General features: G+C 51.5%; 1 protein-coding gene and 2 long non-coding RNA genes across 3 annotated transcripts; 1 reads left to right on the forward strand and 2 right to left on the reverse strand.

The window, feature by feature from the left end:
- Positions 1-2,091: 2,091 nt before the first annotated feature.
- Positions 2,092-14,504, reverse strand: MCM2 (minichromosome maintenance complex component 2). Its single transcript, XM_064432719.1, has 16 exons — positions 14,435-14,504; positions 13,809-13,996; positions 13,076-13,251; positions 12,191-12,454; positions 10,963-11,182; positions 10,507-10,714; positions 9,723-9,857; positions 9,361-9,552; positions 8,169-8,262; positions 7,402-7,652; positions 7,043-7,169; positions 6,687-6,799; positions 6,315-6,557; positions 5,375-5,557; positions 4,025-4,180; positions 2,092-3,141 (listed from the first exon to the last, which is right to left on the reverse strand). The coding sequence occupies exons 1-16, from the start codon at positions 14,438-14,440 to the stop codon at positions 3,031-3,033; spliced, it is 2,667 nt and encodes an 888-aa protein (XP_064288789.1). The 5' UTR covers positions 14,441-14,504; the 3' UTR covers positions 2,092-3,030.
- Positions 14,505-14,624: 120 nt separating this feature from the next.
- On the forward strand, positions 14,625-15,335 carry LOC135308022 (uncharacterized). The gene is made up of 2 exons (XR_010368582.1): positions 14,625-14,817; positions 15,069-15,335. It is a non-coding gene; the product is annotated as an uncharacterized LOC135308022 (long non-coding RNA).
- On the reverse strand, positions 14,838-17,647 carry LOC135308021 (uncharacterized). The gene is made up of 2 exons (XR_010368581.1): positions 16,245-17,647; positions 14,838-15,334 (listed from the first exon to the last, which is right to left on the reverse strand). It is a non-coding gene; the product is annotated as an uncharacterized LOC135308021 (long non-coding RNA).
- Positions 17,648-17,666: the final 19 nt, after the last annotated feature.

The following is a 17,666-nucleotide window of genomic DNA, read 5'->3' on the forward strand; positions in this document are numbered from 1 at the left end:
AAAGCCTGGTCTCCTTTACAGGGAGCACCTTTATTATCCTCCATGCGAGCCCAGGCACAGCCTGCTGTGAACAGACCTCACCTCCCCCAGACTCTTGCCTTTGCCCCTGGCTGCCAGGGGCACCATGCAGTTTAAATCACAGCAGCAAAAAGCCAAGTGCACAAGCTTGGCTAAACTCAAGGTTGTCAGGGGAGCAACTCCTCATTCCATGAGTGGGGCTCGGCTTGCTGAGCTCCAGAGCCCTGCAGCAAAACCCTCACTAGATTCAGCAGGAGCATGGCTCCTGGCAAGGCAGGCCCTGCTCAGAGCAGCATTGTTTTCACCCGTCTGCACCCCTGTGCAGACCAAACACCTGATGCTGTCAACAGCCAAAGCTTGCTCCAGGGAACCTGAAAAGCTCAGTGGCCGTGAGAGGAGGAACATGCCTTCAGACTGGCATTAACACTCCAGTGAGCAGCTGATGCCAGCAGGAGTGAGGGCGCAGCTGCAAGAATTCATTGCGCTGCTGGATGCTGGCAACACAATGGTGGGAGGGCACACTGCCTTTGTGCTGAAGATATGGGAGGCAGAGTGAGCAAAATGACAAACAACTGGCTCCAACAATGGCATCTCTCTTGTTGCCACTGCTCACTTCATGTGCCAAGTGAGGTGGGACCAGAGCACAGGAGGTAGGAGAAAGCTGTAGGACAAAACCGAATGGTGCCTAACAGCTCAGTCCAACAGCAGAGCAAAGAGCTGGGAAAATCAGGAGTCCTGCCCCATTCCTGTGTCTCTCTCATGGTTTGCTGTGACATGTTTGGCCACCTTTTAACTGCAGGTCACTACAGGCATAGCAGAGGCTTCACAAGGTTGCAAGGGTTTAGGAACTATTTCTATTTCTCCAGTATGACACAAAGCCTCTTCCTCCTCCTGCACCCAACATTCATTGACACAAACACACCAGTTTGCTTGACAAGCTTATTTCATCCTTTGTTGTTTCTGGTTTTGCTCTCTCAGGGCCAGGACCATCCCCAGCAAGATATGTGGGTTCCCACAGAGCTGGGCAGTGTGCAAGCACTTGCAGCTGCTGTCCCCAGGGACAGCCTCTGTGGCCTCTGGCATGAGGAGGTAAGGTGCTAACACCTGTGTCCCTGAGGAACCACACTGGACCTCACCAGGCAGCTGCAGGCACACAGCAGTTTGGCCATCCCCAACCCAGACCTGATCCAGGCCCACATTCAGGGGAAAGGCTTGCTCAGGCAGGGAAGGAATACCAGGAAGCATCTCTGTAGGCTGCCTGCAGAAAGCCCTGGTAGACAGAGACCCAGTAGGAAGGGAAAAAAACAGCCAAAACAGTTAAACAAATGCACAGGAGGGAGCTGGCAGGCAGAGGAGGCAACCCACAGAGCCAGTTTCAGGCTGAGAGTCATGTGCTCAGCCCCCAGCAGGGCCAAGCACTGCTGGCTCCAGGCTGGGAGGACACACACACACACACACATCACTGTGACAAACCCCACGGTGTCCGTGCTGACAGCCTGGGACACCTCTGCTTGGCCAGCACACAACTGCAGCAGCCAGCTCACAAATTCTCCTGAGCTCAGGCAGGAGGCTGGAGATGCCACAAGGTCCCACAGCTCCAGGCAGGAAAAAGCACATGCACTGCAGAGCTCAGCTGGGTCCTGCAGAGGGGCTACTGCTTCTCCCAGACTGGAATCCAAGTGGCAGCCCAGGCAGGAGATCAGGGCTGTCTAACCTAAGTGTGTGTAAGGAAGGGAGGTGGGAAATACTGTGATGGGATAGTCACAATGGGATACAAACATACACAGGCAAGACAGGGAAGGAACCTCTGCAGGCAGGTTCTTGGTGGGCAAAGCAGCATTCACAGCATGGTCCAAGGCAAGTGTGCCCTGCTATCAGTCCACAGATGTCTCAGGTAGAGCTGACAGTCAGCACTGGCCATTCCTACTAACCTGAAGAGCAAATATGAGATGTGAATGTACCCAAACCTAACCCCACAAGCTGCTGAGCAGTTCACACAGCATCCAGGTTGCTCACTTAAGTTCTTACTTCCACTCTTGGTGGCAGCAGTTATCAAAAGAGGAAATGCAGAAGTATTGAAAAACAAATGTATTTAAAACACGCATACTAAGAAAATTGCATGTGAACACTGAGCCCATCTTGTCCTTCCTGAACATATCCAGCTTAGGCCTCCTCCACTGCCATGCCCAAAACCAGCACCATGGGTACTTCACCCTCAACAAATGGGTGTGAGAGGGAGTTCATTTTAGGTGTCAAAGATAGCACTTGGATTCAGCTGTAAATTCACACCTGCTGACAGCTACACAGATAACATCCACTAAGGCAAGGGAAGCCCCTCCACTCTGGCTTCTGGAGATTCCCCAGCAGGCACTGAAGGAGTTTTCAGTGCCCAAACAGATCATAATAAAGACCAGAAAGAACTATATTTTGTTTCAGTTCTTATCTTCCTCTGCCTCCCCTCTCCTTCCCTGCACAAGGTCAACCCATGTGGGCACCTGGGGAAATGTCAAGTGTCAGGCACAAAGGCCTGGAGCAGAGGCTGGCTGGTTCATCAAGAGTTGAAAGCAGTTTCAATTATCACCCATCAGGCTGTGCAGTCACCAGAGATGGGAACAGAGAATCCCTGAGGGTGCTTGCAATCCAAGGGGGATGGATAATGCTTTCCAAATGCTCCCACTTGGTCCCTCCTGCAGAGGAGCCCATAACAACTAGTGACAAACAAACAGAAAACATGTCATGTAGATGGCCAGCAATTCTCTCCCTGCTGTGCTTAGCTACAAGGCAAAATAGTGAAGAAGTTGCTAAACAGACTTGACAGGGCATTTAACTACTTAATTCTGTTCTATTCACAAGGTCTTCAGCAGCTCAGCGCTCCTTTAATCCATAAGGCACAAAGCAAGCAAGAGGATGTGCAGCCTAGTCCCTCTGGCTCAGGATCTCTGTAGCATCCTGGAGGGCTGGAAGATGGAGGTCTCATCTCACAGAAGGATGTGGCAGACTCTGCTGCCAGCCTCAGAACTGCTGGACAATCAGCTTCCGCTTCACGTCCCGGCTGAACCGATTCATCTTGAACACTTCACTGTCGTAGAAGGCTGAGAGGTTGTGGATGTTGATCTGCCGAGCCTGGGAGGAGGAAGAGGGGAGAGGTAAATGATTATTTAATCAAAGTAAGAACCATGTGGTTTTCCACAGCAGAGGCTGCATAAAATTTGACAGTCAGCAATCTCTGCTCTGCTCAGCAGGAACCAGAGCTGCAGTAGCAGGGGAGACTGCGGGTCAGGAGGAGGGAGCATTGGCAGTGCTGAGCTGAGCCAAGAGAGGATGCTGGCTCAGCATCTGCCTGCTCCCAGCTCGTCCTTTTACTTCCACCAGAGACAGAAGGTAACTCCTAGCCAAAAGCCCCCAAAACCTCATTCAGCAGGAGAGTTTTGCAATGGAGACATCTGACTGGGGGTGGTCACCCTGGCAACACCAAGCTGTGGCTTTGGAAGTAGGTACTCTGCACATCTGATGCAAAGAGCAGAAAAGCACTAAACCACATTGCTTTAGTGCTAAACAAGGTCAATATTCTGCACAGAAAGGCCAAGTCAGAAGTGCAACCTTTGGACAAGGATGAAGATGCATTAAGGAGGAGGCAAGCTAGCCTCAGGAGGGATTGGAAAAGTTCATGCACAGATTTTTCTGCTTTTGGCTTCTTCAAATGCTGATGTCAGGGAACTTGAGTTCTCATTCACCTGCATAAGCACCATACCACAGGATTTACCATTCCAACCCCAAGGCTTTATGGGCGTGAATAAGAACAGAGAGGGGAGAATACAGAACTTCCAAACAAGAGGAGCAGATACAGAAGAGACAATCCTGATGCTGGGTTATATTGATTAACACCAGTCTTTTTTATGGTATCACAATGCAGGAAGGGAGGTTAGAAGTCTCAGAATGCCTCTGGTTTGGAGGCTGCAGAGAGAGCATGAAGCGGTCCCAGAGGCAGCTGGCTATAAGCCCATACCTTGTCCACCAGGTCCTTCTCGGGGACTTCTATGGTGTCCTGCTGGGCTCCGTAGCGGTTCCTCTGGTACATCACCTGCTCTGCAATCAGCTGCTTCAGGATGAACAGCAGCAGCTCGTTGTTGTCCCGCTTGAATGAAAGGTAGCGGGAGAAGGTCTGGGAGGGAGGATGAGAGGAGCCATGAGGATCAGAATAGTGACACACTGCAGTGCCCAGCACCAACCAACCCCCTCCTGCCACAGAGCACACAGGGAACCAAATGACACTGCTGTCACCTGTGCCCTTAGTGTGTCTCAAGTGACTTGCCAAGCTGCCAGCTGCACATGCAGAGGCAGCTCTCTGGCAGCCACAACTCCTCTGCTGACTGCTTTTATTCCCATCTGGAATCTCCATTGGGGGGGCTGGTGCCTCTTGGGGGCTAACAGTGCACTGCAGTGGAGCTGTGCTGCCCACAGGGACACAGCCATGGGAGGGCTGGCCCTGGGCAAGGCACAGAGCAGCCTCCCTTAACCCAGACTGCCCTGTGCCTCCCCAGCAGACGCTCATACTTGGCTGGCTGTTTGAGGCCAAAGAGAGAGGCCACGAGTCGTCCAGACAGAGGGCAGACACTCAACAGTGGATAAATGCCAGCATGCAGCCAGCCAAGAGCTGTTCAGAGCCAGCCCCTGCTACTTAGAGAACAGGGCAGACTGCACACTAACCCACAGTGAGTGCTGTCCTGTGGCTAACTGTACCCTGAGAGCCCAATAAAAATGTGAAGAAACAAACTGCCTGCTTGGCTTGATCACCTGGCAGCAGCCCTGTGCCAAAATAGAAGGGAAAGTGTCAAAAAAGTATAGACATAGCAGTGGTTTTGACTCAAAAGCTCAAGGTACACTTCCTTCTCAGATCCAACAAGGACATTGCCTCACCACACACTAAGGAGGGCCAGTCACAGAACAGCACCTTGTTTGGGGTCCCTCCTCAAAGGCACCCAGCTTGAGCTGTTGTTATTGTACAATGATTAAATTATTTTAAGTATCCAGATGTTTGAGACTTTGGAATACCTGGGGTCAAGCTGGTAAGGACACCTTGTCTGAGTGTCAGTGTGGTGTGTGTAGCTGTGAACCAGCCTTGGTCCCACGTGGTGTTAGTGTGACTGTCAGAGTGGCTCCTGGACGGTCAGGCAGGGAAATTCCCTGACGCTTCAGACCCACAGTACTCCACTTACAAAGGCTCAGTGCCTGCCTGCACAGGACAGACCCCTGCAGAGCACCAGGTCTCTTCCCACAGCCAGGGCAGCGCGAGGAGCTGCAGCTGCACCCGCGGGCCCGGGGTGCAGGCACAGCCCCCGGCCCAGGCGGTGCCCACCTTGCGCATGCTCCGCATGACGCTGAACTTCTGCGTGTCGATGAAGCTCTCCAGCATCACCCTGATGGCCATGTTGACATCGTCCTCCACCACGTAATCGCGCAGGTGCATGCGGGCGTGCGCCTCGGCCATGCGGATCATGGACTCGATGTGCCGCACCGTGATGGGGATGCTGCCCGTGGCCTGCGGGGAGGAGGCAAGTCACTGAGGGATACAGCTGGCACAGGATCCAGCTCCTTTCACGCTGCAGGGAGCTCTCTGCACCTCTGAGGTGGCTCAGGCTAAGGAGGCTCTGCCACCTGCTGGCACGGCCACACAGCCTGGCACAGCTTCCCTGCTTATCTGAATTCAGCACAGCGCGAGGGGATGCTGCAGGGTCACTCTGTGACACTGTTTAGGGCCTTCCCAAGATAAGCAATCCAGCTTCCTCCAGCAAATTTTAGGAGTTAAAGAAAAAAAAGGCCAATCAAAACAGGTATAGTTTACCTGAGCTCCACAAAATCTCCCTCACACCTCAACAAATTCCTCTTTCACTTGGAGAGCATGAGATGAGCCTGAGACATCCCATGGACAAAAGAGAAAGGCATTTCTACAGATAATGCCACCCTGTAATGTACCACGAGCATGTGGATCTGAGTGAATGCAAACATCTCCTACAGGCCTGCCAGACTGGGTGACAAGAAAAGGACTTTGCCATGGCAGGCACTGTACATGTGCCCAGTCCATCAGTCCATACATCATCAACAGGCAAGACTCTGCACTTAGATGAAGAATCATCTGTTCAGCAGACACTGCAGGATCTGCCCGTCTCTCACAGAACAGTGGCACAGACTTTTGTGATGGGAATGGCAAGAATGTGTCAACATATGCTGGAACAGTCTCAGGCTGATTTGCAGTCTAGATACATACAGTTCTTCCCTCCTTCCCCCAGTATTCTCACCATAGACTCCTTCCTGAGGTCACTGTACATCCTGGCCACCTTGTCCTGGTCCATCTGGTTGAGTTTGGGGTGGACCTTCTCTTTGGCATAGACGATATATTTCCTCAGGATCTCTTGAGGAATGGGTTCAACCCCGTAGGTGTTGGGAAGGATGACCTCGTTCGTGTCCCCATTCACTGCCTCCTTGCTGCCTGGGTGGTGCTTGACATGGCTGCCAACAACGAACCGGGCCAGCATTTCATCCTACAAGAGAGCAGTGCACCAACAGACACTGAGCACACTCACTGGACACAAAAAACTCAACGGGCAGCTGCAGCTGAGCATCCCAGCAGCAGCACTGAGGCCCACACACGCTCCTGGCACAGCCCCTACCTGCACTGGGTCCACCGTGTCCCTCACCACGCACAGGATATCGAATCGAGAGATGATGGGCTCTGTCAGGTCCACGTTCTCCGAGAACGTCAGCGACGGGTCATATCGCCCACCTGGTCACAGATAATCCAGCTCAAACAGGCTCCAAGGCTGGAGCTCTGCAGGGAGGACACACCTCCACTATGTTACTGAAGACTTTCCTGCTTGCTTGATCTCTGCTCCAGACTTGAAGGAACCAGGCAGAGGGAGGGACCAGGAAGGAACCAGGCAGAGGGAGGGGAAGCTGTGCCACAGCTCTCATGGCTGTGGACTTATGCTGGGAGCCTGAGATGGTCCTGTGGTCTCTCAGCACTTACCTATGGGATTGGCAGCAGCAACAATGGTGCAGCGAGCTTGCAAGGATGTGACAATGCCTGCTTTGGAGATGGAAATGCTTTGCTGTTCCATGGCTTCGTGGATGCTGGTCCTGTCTTGATCGTTCATCTGCAGGAAAGCAGGAACGATTTAGAGTGAAACTATGTCTCTATACCCCACTGCCAAACACACCAAGGGCAATCAGCTCCAGATGCTCTGAAAAGGCAGCAAACTGCACTATGGACCAGCAGGGGCCTAAGCAAACTGCAGGGACTTGGGTCATCTGGGACATGTCACCATGAGTTAGTGTGTCCTCAGAGGTACAGCTGGTCACTTCACAGAGAGATGAAGCTAGGCTCACCTTGTCAAATTCATCAATCAGGCAGACACCTCTGTCAGCCAGCACGAGTGCTCCTGCCTCCAAAGTCCACTCCTTGCTGACCGGGTGCCTCTGCACATAGGCCGTGAGGCCCACAGCAGAAGCACCCTGGCCAGTGGTGAAAATTGCTCTGCTTGACACCTTCTCTATGTATTTAAGAAACTGTGATTTTGCAGTTCCAGGGTCTCCACACAGAAGCACGTTGATGTCACCACGAACTTTGTGTTTGCCACCTACAAAAGCAATGAAAACCACGTGGCAGCTGAGTGCATGGCTTGGCAGCAGCCCTGCCCTGAGCACCACAAAGCTGAAGAGAGGGCAAGCAGCAGGCATGGCAGTTTACAGGAAAGTTGAGGGGGAAAGAAAGTCAGTTTTGGAGGCAGTCATCCTTGTAAAATAGACTTTCTAACCTTGCTGACACATCCTTCTAAGGAGATGATAACAAATCAGGGTGCCAGGAGGTCAAACCTCTGAAGGAACATTAAATGTCACCTCCTAGAGGAGGGATAAACACTTGCCTGGGTTTGCAGCAGGAGCTGTTTTCAGACATAGCATTTCTACTGTCACACCAGAGTTTTCAGTGATAAAACAGCCAGTTCAATCACAGATATCCCCCAGTCTGCTAAACCTTGTCTGTTACCAAGCCACCCAGACAACTCTAAGCACTCTTGCTGTAATGGCACAGACAAACCCCAGCCCCTTTGCCCTCCCTGAGTGAGGCAGGACCAAAGGACACTGGTGACACTCACCTGGGTTTTTGGGCTCTCCGCCAAACAGAGCTAAAGCCAAGCCCCTCTTGATATCTTCGTGGCCATAAATAGATGGGGCAATGCTGGCAAAAATCTGAAAGGGAAACCAGAGAGGTTGTCCAGGGAATACCAGTTCCCATTTTGAACAGAATCTTGCATGAACATCAGCAAGGTGCCATCTCTAAAGCTACTCTTAAGATATTGCTGTCTCCAAAGAGTGTTTTATTACCTACAGTGTGAGGGCTTTTTCAAAGGTAATGACCCACCCACTGTTGCCTAAAGGAACTTCACAAAAATGGTGCTGTTGGGGCATGAAGATTATTTAGTCTGGTGCTGGAAGCTGCTGCCACTGCCTCCACAACCCTGTTCTCCACAAGGTACACCACAGTGCCTGTTATCAGCTCTTGTAAAGTTGGGACCTTGATCAGAGGCTTACTCCCTGCATGTGACTGTACTCGAAAGGGCTGTGCCACACATGAATTGTTGTCATAGTCAAATATTACAAACAACTGGCTTATTTTCTCAAGGGTATTCTGAAAATAACCTGATGCTGGAGACTACTCATGTTAAAACACTCCTGGCTCAGCTGAAGTTGCTGCATCCACTGCAACAGCAGTCAGTGTAACAAAGCACAGCCAAGGTAATGGAGCAAAGTCCCCCATTACAGAAATTAAATCTGACCCAAGTGAGGTTGAACATGCACCAGTCCAGGAGCTTGTTCTTTCAGGTCTTAGCATAAAGAGGAAACAAAGCTAAAATCTCTACCACAACTCAAGCTAAGCAGTAATATCCCCTTTAGGGGACTGGAGATGCAGTCACTGGCCTCACAGAACACTTCTACCACTTGGCTTTTAAGACACAGAGAGAGAAAACTGATCAGATATAAGCAGTGTCTAAGTGTCTGTCACCTGTCTTCTAGCCCTGTTGTGATGTAGAAGGCTCAGAGAAGGAAAGGGAGAAGCAGAAAATTTTACTACCAAAGGTACAAGGGAGGTTCCTTATATACTTCTCTCCTATAACTGACTCTCATCAACAGCTGTCTGAGAGCTACAGAAGACCATTCAAAGAGAACTGGATTTCTGGGCTCCTTTAACCACTGTTTGGCCAGCTGACCCATTTCATCACTTTCTGATCCAGCTGCCAGGTGGCAAGCTATCAACAGGAAAATAAGGGACATCTGAGGCTGACCCACCTTCTCCCCAATTTGCTCGTCCTTGGACAGACCCACAATCACTTTCACATCTTCATCAGTCAGCTCCCCAACAGCCAGCTTGTTGTCCTTCTTGGCAATGTGGTTGGCCAGGATCACAGTTGCAAACACTGGGAACCCATTGGCAGTGTTCAAGGAGCCATCATAGTTGTTGTGGTAGATCCCTGTCAGCTCCTGGGAAGCAGGAAATGCTTTGTCAGTACAAAACAGCCCCTTCTCCATTCTCAGGTAAGGCTCAAATGCATTTGAGGATGACACCCCCATCCCCAGAGATGTTGCTGTGATGTCACTGTCAGAATTTAAAAATACCCTGTGCTGTCCCCAGACTTGAACAATGCACTCACAATCTCATCTCCTGGCTTGCAGCTGTCCACCAGATCAGCGAGGAGAATGGCATCCTTGGAGCGGGGCAGCCTGCCCGCAGCCACCTTCCCAGGGCTCTCCTGGATCTTGATGCGCTGGTAGTTCTGATACACTGTCTGCAGCAACAAAACCAGAGTTACCCAGCAAGGCACCAGCATGGCCCTTCACAGGCACCTCAGAGAGAAGGGCAATTCCAGGACTTCAGTGAGAAAATTCTGGACATGGGAGGGTGGAGGTTGTGAGAAGCAATTCCAGGGTGTGATAGATAATAGTGGGGACAGGAAAGCACTTCGCTGCATCTCGCCACTGTGTTTGTCCACCCAAATACCTGACTAGTTCCTGGGAGAAAAATGCTCCACTTGTGATGGTTAAAAGTACAAAGCAAAGAATGAAAGTCAGAAGCTCCACATTAATGATTTTGCTCTCTGGTTTCCTTACTGACAGATCAGGACAGGCTGACCTAACCTGGAAGGAGATCTGGACAGGGTGTTTCTGCGTTTCTAAACTAGGAATAACTGTGTACAACAAAGATGATTGTGGCAAAAGATTCAATCCAAAACACCTGCAGTGTGGCAATAAATTACTTTTGGCTGATAAACTGAGTCATTCAGGTTAAGAGCTCAGACCTATCTTCACAGCCCCCTGGATATAGCAGAAGACCCCCTCAAGCTGTTCAAAGGGTGGGAGTCAAAGCAGGGCTGTGAGGAACAGGCAGTGGGGCAGGATGAGCAGCACTCTCATCCAGGCAAGCACACAGTCTCTTACCTCTTCCATGTTGATTTCAAAAGGCCCAAGAGACTGACACTCTGGACAGGAACCGGGTTTCACCTCCTGGTTCTGTGACTGGAAAAAGGGTCCTAGGATGAAGTTGCACTTGCTGCAGTTGTATTTGATCATGCTGAGCTGAGGCAGGACCCCTGTGCAACTTGTCACCACTCCACTGGTCCGGATCAACTGATTCAAGTGCAGCTGCCTGAGGAAAGACAGAGATATGCTGGATGCCTGCAGGCATCAGAAGGCAAAACACCCTCCAGAAATACTCCTGCTGCAAGGCACACGTTACCTCAGGGATGCTGAAAGTTCATCCTTTGTATGATTTTCCCCTGTGCTAAGCTCAGCTATCCTGTTGGACTCACCCAGAGGTTCAGCTCACAGGGGAGTCCTGAGTACCCCAAAGCCTAATGCAAGCCCCACAGCCACTGCTGGTAGCTCTGCTCTCACCTGAGTGACCGCAGCTCTTCCACCAGAGGGAGGTGGGAGATACGGACGTGGATCTCCTGAGCAATGCGATCATACTTGGGGTACATGGCCAGCACCACTTCCTTGGCTGCTTCATCAAAGATCTTCAGCATCTCTGCTGGGGCCTCAGGCAGAAAGTAGGCAAGGACATGCTCCTGGGCTGCCAGATCCTCGTAGTTCACCACCAGACTCTCTCTGTTCTCTTTAGAAAAAGACAGGGTGAATTGTAATTTCAGCCTGTTCATTCCTCAAGAAGTTTCCAAAGAATAGCCAGAACATACAAGCCCATATCTTGCAGGCTGCAGTTAACAGATCTCTGCACCTTCCCCAAAATTTAGAGATTAACAATTTGAAAATGTTTAAAATTTTTTAATTTATTTCTCTAACAAATTCTTCATCAGTACCAAGCCTGTGATTGTTCCTCTCCAGTTCTGCACAGATACTTCCCAGGCTCACTGTTCCTGAAATTCAAAAGCCTCAGCCCAATATACAATTCTCTCAGAGACCTCCAGGAAACAGAAGCTAATAGGAGAGACATTATGTGTGCTGAATGGTTGGCAAAAAACCTCCTGTGTCTTATGTTCATGGAAATGGATGAGACAAATGCCTTTTATTTCCTTTACAAAATTGATCCCCTTCCACAGCTCAAGCTTCTGCTAAATATAAAGAATAAATACAACAAGTACAGCTACATGAGCTGCTCCTAGATGTGACAATTTCTGCTTTTAAAACTCATCAATGACAGCCTTAATGACCGTTTCTTCTGGCAGTGCCTAGTCAGAATACAAGGCTGCAACACTGACACAGTTTCCAAAGTCACAAGGTCTATTTGTGTCCCCTCGCTAGATAATGCAGTTTCCAGTGTGAGAAAGTAACTGGTGCAGACAGCAAGCAATTGTTGTCTCTTTCAGATCACAAACTTGCAGACCACTGTCTGCTGCCCCACATATTCTGCTAGCATTTCTACGAAATGAATATTAATGAGGAGCAAACGCCAGGGGCCTTCTAATTAGTCAGCCAGAATCAAAGAAGAAACTAGACATGTTTCCATTATTCATTTATATCCATCAGCATCAGGCTTTCTTGAAGTGCTGATTCAATGTCTGGAACAAAGAGAGCAGGCAGCAGAATGTCCACCTCTGTACTGGATCACCACAAAGTACTGTGACCCACCTAAAGAACGAGAGAGCCTCCAGTGACCCAGCCCTACCTTTGCACATGTCACTGATCCTCTCCTTGAAGACATTGTGCCCATGGTCATCCACATGGGTCTTCAGGAAGTTCTTGAAGCGGTGATAGATCTCAAGGCGGGGCGCTGCCATGGAAACCCACTCCCTCACGGAGTGCCCTTTCATGTCCTCCAGGTTCTCAATGCTCTCAATCATGTCTTCATCCTCCTCCTCCATGCCTTCAGCAGCCCGCTCTGCCAGCCTTCTCTTCCGGGCAGGACGGTCCTCATCCTCATCATCACTGTCTAAGGGGTGGGAGGAAAAACTGCTCAAGAGCTGGGATTCCCATTCCCACCCTATGGATTAGCCACAGTGGGATTGCACAGGCTGTGGAAGTAAGGAGGTCACAGCCTGGGATACAAACCAAGAGACATCCCAGGCACAGCCTAAATCCAGTTCTAGACTTGCTCCTGCATCTTCCACAACACAGCCAAGACTTTAAGGGTGTGAATATGAAGATTTGTATGCAACAGCACACATTCAAGTCTATTAATGCACTGACCAAGGAATGAGCTTGAAAGTGCATCAAAAGCCCTTCCATCCATCCTGCCAAAAGTCTGTACAGGAGCACCAACACACTCTACAGCACAGCTTGGTAGAATCCCAATCCTTTGATACAGGCCCAGGATCCTAAATTTGTTTCACCAGTGACCAGAAGGACACCAAACGAGCTCCCAGGAAACCCAGAGGAAAGGGATCCTGCACTGGGGAATCCAGCAAAGTCCACAGCCAGCGATTTCATTAAGAGCCCAGGCACACTGGAGCTCTAGAGACCTCCCTACTACCCTGAGAGTAGAGAGCCCAGCTCCCCCTGAAGGGTGAGGTTATGACCAAGCCCCCAGGGTGGTTCAGCTCATGGCACCTACCGTAGAGCAGCCCCCTCCTCATGCGGCCCATGCCCTGCTCCAGCTCCCGGTCCCGCTGCCTCATGGCCCGCTCGGCAGCCTCCCGCTGGCTGGCAGTCAGCTCCTCCACATCTTCATCATCCAGGGCCAGGCCCTCTGCCTCGTACACGTCCAGCTCTGGGATGGGCCGGTAGTCCCTGGCACACACACACAGAGCAGGGAATCAGGCCAGGAGAGCAACTCTGCAGCCCTGCTCCAGCTACTGCTGGGCAGGTGTCAGGACAGGGGTTCTGCAGCAGGACAGAACGGTGCTGAGCAGGAAGGCACTTCCTGGTGGAAGATGCCTGCAGTAAAAGGGCCCCAGCACCATGGCTAGGAATGCAAAGGGCTCCAGAAACATGGCTGGGAATGCCAGCATTCAAGCCTTTGTGTTGTAAAGGTCAGCTTCCCAGGTAAAACAACATCAAAATTTACGCCTGCAGAAGTAAAGAGCTGGGCTGAATGCACATCACACATCCAGGCAGATCCTGGTTTACCCAGCCAGGACCATGATGGCACTTTGCTCAGTTCTCCCAGGACTCAAATGAAATCATGCTCTGACCTTTCTCCGCTGCCCAGCAGCTCTTCAGCCTCCTCACCCCAGCTGCCAGCACAGCAGAGAGATCCCACAAGGCCTGAGAGCTCCCTCCATGTCTCTGCACTGACATCCCCAGCACCCCATCGCCGGACACAACCCCCCGAACGATTTTCTTACCTTTCCATCCCTTCCCCGATGAGCTCTTCCCCTTCCTCCTCCTCTTCGGGGAGCCCCTCGGTGCCCAGGAGCCCCTCGGACTCATCCTCGAAGGGGGGCAGGTCCCGGCCGGGGCTGCTGGTGAAGGCATCGCCGCGGCGGGAGCTCCGCACGGGGCTGGTCACCGCCGCCTGCGACTCGGAGGAGTCCTGCAGGGACGGGAGCGAGCGTGAGGGCAGGGGGCCGCAGGGGAGAGGGGCTGGCACCGCCAGAAGCGGGTATGTGGATCACCCGTGAATTATAATAATTAGCTGTCCTTGCAAATGACAATGGAAACATATTGGGGGGGGGGAGACACGGGGGTAAATCGTAAATCCATCCTCGCAGCGCAGCCGGAGCGGAGGGAAAGGGTCCGATCGTGCCCCGGCCCCGCTCTCTGCTCTGCGGGAAAATTCCCCCCGCGTTTCGGGAGCACCGCCGGGCGCGCCCCCCCCACCCCCAAATCCCCTCTGGACCCCACAGCGCCGAGTGTCCGGCAGCGGGGAGAACCCGCGGCCCGCCCCCGCGGCGGCGGCACCCCACACGAGCGGCTCCCCCGGCCCGGCCCGGCACGGCCCGGCACGGCCCGGCACGGCACGGCCACTCACCGCCATCACCGCCGCCTCCTGCCCCGCGGATTCCGCGCGAAAACCAAACCACGTGGTCACGAAAGCGCGCGAAACCTCATGAATTATGGATAGCGGATGGCCCCGCCTCCTTGTGAATATGCATGAGGGGCGGGACCCAGAGCCGCCCCCGGCCGAGGGGGCTCGGCTGCTCCTGGGCTGCGCTGGCAAACTTTGGCAAACATTTCCCTCTGGGCCTGAGGGGTCTCCTCCTCCCGGGAGCCCGAGCCACGGGAGAGACCCCGCTGTGAATTCCCGTGCTCACGGCTGCCTCTTTGGGAGCAAAAATCAAGCCGTGCTTGACCGGGTTTGCCACTGACCCAGTTCAATCATCTTTGTTCTGATTCCCGCTGAAACTACAAGAGGTGGGAAGGAGGTTCTGGCATTTTGTGGTTTTTTTTTTTTTTTTTTTGGGGGGGGGTGTTGTGTTTTTTTGTTTTTTTGGTTTTTTGTTTAGTTTTTTCGGTTTTTTCTGTTGTTTGTTTGTGGTGGTTTTTTATTGTTTTGGGGTTTTTGTTTGGGTTTTTTTTTTTTTTTAATGCAAGCCTGTATGAGCTGAAAGTAACAGGGGGCTGCTCAGAGCTACTCTGGAGAACAGACACATCTGTCTCTCCAGCTGTCCAGTGCAGCCAGCAAATGCCATTTGTGAGAGGAACTGAAGAAGAGCACCTGTCCCATAGAGATTGGAAGAGGAATTTGCAGACACAACCAACCAATGGGCTGATGTTTGGCAAGGAGATGGAATGCTTCCTTCCAGGCCACGCCATCTTGCACAACAGCAGGTGGTTTGGATTTTGGAGCTCTGCATTCTCTGCAGGGTTTCTGACCACTATTTAGCATCAGACTATTCTCTTGGCTGGACTCGGGTGTGAGACAATGACCCTGAAACAGGAGACACAAAGCAAAAGTGACTGAAGAGGCAGCTGACAATGTGAAATGGATCTTCCAGGAGCCCAGCTGGATGATTCAGGCTGGTACCAATATAGCAAAGCAGGAGCTTTGATATAAATCATGATATAAATAGGAGAGTGGCTCAGCCTCCTCTCTGTGACACATGGCAGGGAGCTGGCTGCTGCTCAGAGTGAAACAGACACAGGGACACCCCAAGATGCCCCCACTTGTAGGTTTCTAGAGACCACTGTGGGCTTGGTGAGCTCAGAGGTGCCAGAATCACAGAACCATGAAGGCTGGAAAAGATCCTCAAGGTCATGGAGTCCAGGCATTAATCCAGCCCTGCCAAGTCCACCACTAAAACATGTCTCTAAGCACCACATCTCCATGGTTTGGGAACACTTCCAGGGATCCACCACCTCATTGGGAAGCCTGTTCAATGCTTGAGCACCATTCCAATGAAGAATTCTTTCCTAAGGTCCAGTCTTCCAACCCCAATGATTCCATGGCTTAAGGGAAGGCAGCCCAGGACCCAGCTGAGGTGGTGCTGTCTGACAGGGCCCAGATGACACCCTGTGATGAGCCAGTGTCACCACAGGGTGCCACTGTCTCTCCAGGCACCAGACAGCTGGACATTCAGACAGATTTTCTGTTTGTCCTTCCTGGAACATCACACCCCATGCCATGTTTTCACTGCTAACTTTGGGTGCCACCTACAAGTGGTCCTGTGCTTGAGCTGGGGTGCTTTGTGTCTTTGACAAGAGCTGAGCTTGGGCAGCTGAAGCACCCCTGAAATCAGGCTGCAGCCATGCATGGAACATGGGACACAGAGACATGGACTGGCTACGTGAGAGGGCTGAGATGCAGATGGGGCCCAGGCTGCTCGCTGGGCTGACCTCACCTGAGCACCAAACTCCTGAAATCCAACCAGACCACTAGGATTTTGCAGACTCGTGGCTTCTTGCAGCACTAGAAGAGCCCTGGTGACTGAATTCCCCTTGGAAAAAAAAAAAGGCAGAGACACAGGAGAGCAGTCCAGGTGGGATCCTGTGGTGCAGATTCATGCCCAACACTAGAAATCAGTAGGTTGGTAGAACAGCTCTGAAACAAGACAGGCACATCTGTCCCTGCAGTTGCTCAGCACCTGAACAGCAAAGCAGTTTCAAATCAGAAGTAATATCCTGCAGACTGATCTAATAAAAGCTGAAAGAGTATTTGAGAGAGATAAAATGTCTCAGAAGAGTGGAATTTGGTGACTACATGAAGGTGTAATGCTGTCCTGGACACCATGTCTGCATCTTCCACCTCTGACACCTGCAAGGCAGGTGAGATTGGCACAGTGGTGAGGAAGGCAGGAGCTAAAAGTGTCGTGGTCCTTGCAGTGGCACCCAGCAGCCTCCTGACCATGAAACAGATTTTGGGTCTGGTGTCCCAAATACTGGGCTCTAGCCTCAGACTGAATCAGATGGGAAAAGCAGGTGGATTGGAAAGCAAAATCTCTCCTTCTGACACAGTTATGTGGGAGGTAACACATTCAACTAGTTAGTGCCTGAGGCAACAAGTAAGAAGTCATGGATTTTACTTGTCTGTTACCAAGGCACTTCTTAGGCAGAAACACTCCACCTCTCTCTAAACAGCAGTGTCCTTCTGTAACTCAGAGATCTTGGTGTCAGCCAAGCCTTTCAGCTTGGATCCCTAAATGGAACGTGTCAAAATATTGCAACACATCATTAACCTGAACGACAGTGTGAAGTGAGACAAGCTAAGGACTGGCTTCTCCAGATGTCATTCCAAAGGCATGACACCAGCATGAAAACCTGTTTCAACCCAGTGGAAAATCAGAACAGGGCTGAGGCAGGCCAGTCTCCAGGTACAGCCCTGTCATGAGGAGTAGCAGGAAAATTTGACCTAAGAGGAGGATCGAGCAGATTGAAGCCGAGGAAGCTCTGTCTGTGTGTGAGGAGGGCCTGGACCCTCTGGGCATGGTGTTTGCCAGAGCAGAACGTGCCAACTTGACCGAGGCAGGGATCCTCTACAGAGGCTCTGTACAGCAGATTTCAGCGTGGCAAAAGCCTTTTATTCCTACAGAACCAAACCCTGCAGCCACAGGTGGAAGCCCGTGCCAGAATATATCCTGCAGTGACTGGGATAACATTCTCCTTGAACTTCCCTGGCAGCCAGCTCTTGCTGCCGAGAATAACGTGCTGGTGCTTAGCTGGTCATTTCCTTTAATTTCCTAAATAAATCTTGGCTCATTTGTCACAGTTACTTCCCTGTTTACGATACTGAGCGTCTGCCGGGCATTCGCCCCCCGAAATCCTGC

This window comes from Passer domesticus, chromosome 9 (genome assembly GCF_036417665.1).
Source record: "Passer domesticus isolate bPasDom1 chromosome 9, bPasDom1.hap1, whole genome shotgun sequence".
NCBI classification, from domain to species: domain Eukaryota; kingdom Metazoa; phylum Chordata; class Aves; order Passeriformes; family Passeridae; genus Passer; species Passer domesticus.

Coding starts and splice junctions, on each gene's coding strand:
- MCM2 (XM_064432719.1), bottom strand. Junction 9,553..9,722: donor GCAAGCCAGGAGATGAGATT/GTGAGTGCATTG, acceptor CCTGCTTCCCAG/GAGCTGACAGGGATCTACCA. Junction 8,263..9,360: donor ACGAGCAAATTGGGGAGAAG/GTGGGTCAGCCT, acceptor TTTCCCTTTCAG/ATTTTTGCCAGCATTGCCCC.